The 6,298-nt window shown below is 35.3% G+C and overlaps 1 protein-coding gene across 1 annotated transcript; it reads right to left on the bottom strand.

Annotated features, from left to right (window-relative positions):
• Window positions 1–2,931: 2,931 nt before the first annotated feature.
• Fic (FIC domain protein adenylyltransferase) lies at window positions 2,932–5,681 on the bottom strand. The gene is made up of 4 exons (XM_090177102.1): window positions 4,983–5,681; window positions 4,207–4,523; window positions 3,758–3,932; window positions 2,932–3,568 (listed from the first exon to the last, which is right to left on the bottom strand). Exons 1-4 carry the CDS (start codon window positions 5,545–5,547, stop codon window positions 2,982–2,984), a joined length of 1,644 nt encoding a protein of 547 aa, XP_090033228.1. The 5' UTR covers window positions 5,548–5,681; the 3' UTR covers window positions 2,932–2,981.
• Between the last annotated feature and the right edge of the window lie 617 nt (window positions 5,682–6,298).

The following is a 6,298-nucleotide window of genomic DNA, read 5'->3' as shown; positions in this document are numbered from 1 at the left end:
AAAATTGTAAAACCATGAAGTATCCGTTGCGTAATATTTAAATTTTATTCTATAATTCAAACCATGGTCACTAAAATAAATATATACGATTATATACGATGAGGAAATCATATGACCTAAACAGTTTTTGTATTGGTTTGCCCACCGGCGTATCCTGAAGGTGGGCGGCACCCACTCTTTAACTTAGGATGGCAATTTATATATCAAACGATAGGAAATCACATGGCCTCAATAGCCATATTAGTTTGCCTACCTGCGTCTACTAAGGGTGTATGGGTTTGACCACCCGAATACGCCGATGTGGAACTAATATTACGGCCTGGGCCGACTTGTTCTATATTATAGGTGCATAAAGGTAACTATATTGTGAAATTCTCGGGTAATTTTATTTGTATGTAATTTTATTTATGTTAGAATATTACATTCTGTTCAGTATCCCTTGCTTCGCTTTACCTTAGTGTATAGAGTAATAGAATTTCAAAGCTTTGGCCGTCATCGGTGTTTTGGGCGCGTATCTTAAAAAAAGGAAAAAACATACTTCTATTTTGATATGCAGAGGGTAGTGATAATTGCGGTGCAGAATTGAAACGTAATTTCAGGCAATTGACGAACTAAATTCCCTTTCACAACTTGTCACCAAATGTAACTCAATTAATTTTAAGTATAGCCTTTGCTATTCTTTTTTAGTACAACCATTTTTTCAGCAATTAAAAACTAGTGGAAGGACTTTCAACTCCACAACCCGGAATGGTTTTCTTTGTAGGTCTCTTTTTGCTTATTTAAATTTCTACCAATCCGGTATCCCTCGAAGAAAATGGTTAAAAACTTTCAAATTATACCGGGTGATGCGCGGGCCCTTGGACCACCTCTCGAGTCTAGTGAGTGTAGAGCGAGCGACTAAGCTGGCATCTAGGAGCAACAAACACAAGGAGAACGCAAAAGGGCTCCGCAGCACCCTGTAGAGGAAAATTCTGGAGTCCTGATTATATATCGTTAATATTTTATATTTAATCATTTCGACTGAACAAATATTGTAAGACACTCGTAGTTTCGTCGAATCGTCGGCGCGCAAAATTTTGTTTCTAGTTGGTGCATTTGTATATTTTGCGTTGCCGCCACAGGTCTGACAGGCGCGCCATTTTTTTGGTATTATGTTACTTATGATAATACTATAGACAACTTCGACGAGACAAAGCGCTACCTCTCGGCGACAAGTAACGAGCGGATTTTCGACTGCTAGAAAGGTGTTTTCTTCAGAACACTCACTTTTTAATAAAGTCTACAGAAGCGCATGAGTCTGAAGCATTCGGTTAAAGATTTTATTTGCGCTTCACTTGCCGATTAATTTCAGTATGACGCGCCCCAAAGTGTACTCAGAAATCAAATTCACGTAAATGAAATATGTCATTGTACAAAGTGCAAACATATTCATGGCAAGAATGGAATTTTTTTTAATAAAACACAGATAGTTTTTTAATTTAATTAGTGTAACTCATCGAACGTGTTGTAAAACAGGCACGAACTTAAATGTGTCTTATGTAAAAAACCTTCTTGAACCAAGAGAAGCCTATATATTATCCATTTCGACATCTGCTTCTCGCACTGGCGATAAAGCCGAAGAAGAAGCCTCTTGCATTTGCTTTTGAGGCGAAAAAACTTGGTGGAGAAGGCGCCTTTAGCATGTCTTATTGAAGTGAAACGTCAAATTCTTCTTAATAAATGTTTGCTTCTTTTGAAGTGAATATTCGAAAATGTGGTAACTGAGAAAATTCCCACCACTGGGGTAGTGGCAAGCGCTTCATGCCACGCAAGCCAACAGCTCCCTACACTTACTATTATCGTTAACGTATACAAATTTTTATGGCAAGGGGAAACCGAAGAACTCGGGGGAAAACCCCTTTAACCAGTGAGGAGTTAACTTGAAAATTCTATGCAGAAAAACAAGCACTATATAAACAGTAACTTGCAGGTCCTGGCTCTCAGATATATTACTTCTTGGCGATTTCCTTGAAGATATTTTATTTCCCTTTTTTTTTTGAAATTTCTATATATCTGGCATCAATGGTACAAACATCCCTCTCACTGTAAGCTAAGAGCAACAAACACAAGGAGAACGCAGCTAGCCTTTAAACACGCTAACGAATTTCATTGGACAATTTTCGAATTTTCCCCTTCCGACGGCAGCAGGCGCTAAAGCGTCTAGCCAATGAAAAATGTACGCAAGAAAATCCACGACTTTTGACGGGTTGCGTTCTCCTTGTGTGGGGTGCTGTGTTTGTTGCTCCTAGCTGTAAGGGTCTTCAACAAGTTCAACGGACTTAAATTTTTTTTTAAGAAAAATTTATATTCGGGAACAAATCGGTTCAGACTTAAGAATTATGCTACATAAAATTGTCTTTTCTTATTTCATTTAGTAAACCATAAATTCAAGATCACATAGATGATAGAAGTATACTAAGACCTTATCTAACATTGTCCCCTACTGAAACTATCTTATACTTTTCAGAATGGAAAGTTGGGAAACGCATTAAAACTGTGTGTAGCGTCATCTGGAAAGTGATAAAGTGGGATATATTTTTCCGCTTGAATCAAGTTTCAAAAAAAGGAATATAATTTTTTAATTAATTTGCTGACTCCATTATCCTCGACTATAAACGTATGTAGGCACTAGAGGGCGCCAGTCAATTTCCTCAGTTTCAAAAGTTCATGGTATCAGCAGTTAATATTTTCATAGTTCTTAGTTACTTCTATTCGTTCTTGTAACATGTAATACACAGCTTATTGAATTTTTATGCACATACTCAAACAAAGCCTAGATTTTGTTTATTATGATCCTCTACCAAGGAGTTTGGCAGAAATCATCTGGAATATTTATCAGTTAATAGTTTTTTTATTTAAATTAGATAGGAAATAAAACCAAAATACTTTGTCTAAATTATATATTATATCACAGATCTTGTATATTGTATTTTAATAATAATTTATACTTCTATAATTTTAACTTGATGTTCTAAGTCAGTATCATGTGAAGCTAAAGCACGCAAACTAGCCACATTGCCATATTCTGTGGCATACAAGTAGACATCCAATGTCCGTTCTGTACATTTGGCAATGAATCGTATGAAAGGGCGCACATCACCATCATTGCCCATTTGTAGAAATTCATAATATAAACTTCGATCTTGCTTCCTCACAATGACAGGAGGGTAGCCAGCTCGCATTAGGATTAAATTCATCAAAAGTCTACCCGTTCTGCCATTTCCATCCACGAAAGGATGAATTTGAACTAGTTTGAAGTGAGCCAAAGCAGCAAACTTAACAGGGTGCATTTCAAAGGTATCTGGAGAATTCATCCAATCTACAAACTCTTCCATAAGGTTTTGCAAGTCTGAAGCAGGAGGAGGTATGTGTTCTCCCACATACACTTGTGAAGTTCTGAATGAACCAGCTTCAAGCGGATCGACATGTCCCAGAACGCGTTTGTGGATTTGCAAAATATCGGAGACTAAAAACCTACCAACTTTGCTGACTAGTGTGCTATTAATGTATTTTAATGCCGATTCAAGACCTGTAATCAGATATTTAATAATTATTCCATGCACAATAAAGTGCATGTGAGGAAATGCAGTTTGTTATAATTTGAATAAGCTTTGAATTTTTATCAATTCTACATCACTTCAAAGTTATCAGTAATTGTTTCAACAAACTGGCACACTTATGGAATATATTTATAGACCTCTAGTTCTAGTATACCAACCAATAATTTCATTGTGCTCCATGATGCTTTTTCCAGGTACAGCCATACGGGTTTCGACTATCATTCTCGTTTCTGCAAGTGTCATAGTGTTACCCTCAATGGCAACCGTGTGATGAATGTGTTGAAAATACGCTTCTTTTTTTACTCTCTTTAAAGCTGAATCATTTTCGGGAATCTACATGAAATAGATTTTGGATGTTTTAGAAGTTTATATTTAAAAACAAATTGCATAAGTAGGTTCTCTATAAGTTTTAAGATGACAAAAAACTACGAAAAGGTAAAAATGGACCTGACCCTTCCCTGATTAATCCTGAATAAAATCCCAACTAGAATTTTCATCTTTGGGTGGGTTAGGATTGATTATTTTAAATTATAAAAAAAAAAATGCCATAACCTTATTTGCAATGGTGCTCTAGATTAACATTAATTAAAATTTAAATTATGCTTACTTGTATCAGATAATCTCTCTTTTTATCAATCCTAGTGAGTTGTTTTTCATCAAGGTCATCGACAACTGGCATTGTCCTTTCTCGGTTCTGTAAGGCTTTCGAGTGAAGGGGAGCCACCACCAATGCACGAGTGTAGAAGTGATTTGCTTTGATGATATCCATATTGTGGTCTTCTAAAAATTCCCCATAGTGATTTAAAACATCAGGATGGAGCGAATTCAGTGCCAATGCATGTTGAAATAGTTTAATAGCTTTTTCACTTTTTCCTATCTTCTTCATTTGCAAAGCCATATGTAAAGCTCGTGTGGCTTCTTGATCTACAAATAAAAAACTTTATTGTTTAGGGCCTAAACGTTGAGGCTATTTCATTAAACTATAGAGAAGTGGCTATATCACCTATGCTTCTTAAAATAAAGGCCATGGAGAAAGCTATAGAGTGACACTATTCTATTGAAATTATATCAGTACTAAACATGGTTTTTTCATTATCTCAAAATTTTCTAATCTTACCAAAATTTTTGGAAATACAGTTAAAACTAATCATTTTTAACATCGGAAATTAATATTTATAAATTTGAATTTCTGTACCTTTAAGGGTTTAACCTGAGTTTGATGTAAATGCTTGTTTTTAGAAGGGCAGCTAAACTACGATTTCACTTATACTGTAAAATGCTAAACTATGAAATAAATAAACTTTGTTTTATTATCAAATGCTAAATAAGAAGTGGTTTAAGATTTATCGAAATTAAATTATACAAACAGAATAAAGAACATACCATTTTCCGGTGTTACTGGTACTGACTTCGGCGAATGATGATATTTGTCCAAAATATTATCACTTCCAATATCATCATCCAAAACACGCAATTCGTGTGTTTCAGGTAAAAAATTAAGTCTCATTCCATTGCGAATTGCCAATGGGATTTTTTCGCCACTTTCTTCTAAAACCTTGTTGGTACTAGACCTTGCTAAAGCATTATCAATACCATTAGGTATTATTATATTAGGCCTCTTAACCAGAGGTTTTGACAGATCAGAATGATTTGACAGCTGGATAATGCCCGATGTATTTTTGGTTTGTGGTACAAGTTGGGTTGTCCTAATAGAAAGGTCTTGTACGATGGTACTGCCATTTTTATATAAAGGTGACCACAAAAACAAATAGTTAAATGTTACTGCTAACAATGCAACTATAACACATGTTACGAGTAATGAACAACAAAAACTGTATACGAATTTTGGCGATTTAAAATCGTACATTAGTAAATGGTAATCTTGAAGTACCTCTATTATATGACTTAAGGAACTGAAATTGAGATTGTGCATTATCCACGAACACATTATAATAAAACTACGCCGCAAACCTAACCACCCATATTAATATTTATTTTAAAAACTCTTTGAATTGCATAGTGATTCAAATAAATCATTAAGCCTTGCCAATGCATAGTTAAACTTCGAGGTTTCGTACTCGTGTCGAAAATTGCAAAAATAGAAACTATGTCAAGGGCAAGGCTATTTTTTGTTTTATTAAAGTTACACATTTTCGGTAAAATTAAAGAAAACATGTGATGCATTAAGCGCTTTGTGCTTTTCCAGCTAGAAGTGAGCTGAAACTCGAGTTTAGTAAACAATAAGCTTTGATTGTTATTAAGCTCACGCCAGTTTATTTTATTTTTAAACATGGATTAATTAATAATCATCTGCTTATTTTTAGCCCTCAAATAAAGAAGTGACTAAACGTAGCAGTAGTTCTCAAATTTCATTGGCGGCGGATTACGTCACGGAAACGTTTGCCAATGCACGGCCAACTTCGATCGCGCGTACCGCGCTTTAGCGGCCCCGTCAATCGCCTCGCATCAGTCTAATGTTAATTTGCGTGTATGAATAATCCCGATAGGGGCGCTACCAGCGTTGCCAGACGTACGATAATTATCGCACAGTGCGATAATTTAATCAAAATTTTTAGGGCGTACTATAATTTTCATGGCGTACGATATCGTACCATTATTTCGATAATTCTGCCTCAACGTACTATAATGTACGATAATCTTTAGATTTTTTTAAAAACCTACGAACGATTTATATTTTA

This window comes from Leiobunum rupestre, chromosome 6, assembly GCF_980474605.1.
Source record: "Leiobunum rupestre chromosome 6, qqLeiRupe1.1.hap1, whole genome shotgun sequence".
In the NCBI taxonomy this organism is placed as follows: domain Eukaryota; kingdom Metazoa; phylum Arthropoda; class Arachnida; order Opiliones; family Sclerosomatidae; genus Leiobunum; species Leiobunum rupestre.
This window is presented reverse-complemented; position numbering and strand designations above follow the sequence as displayed.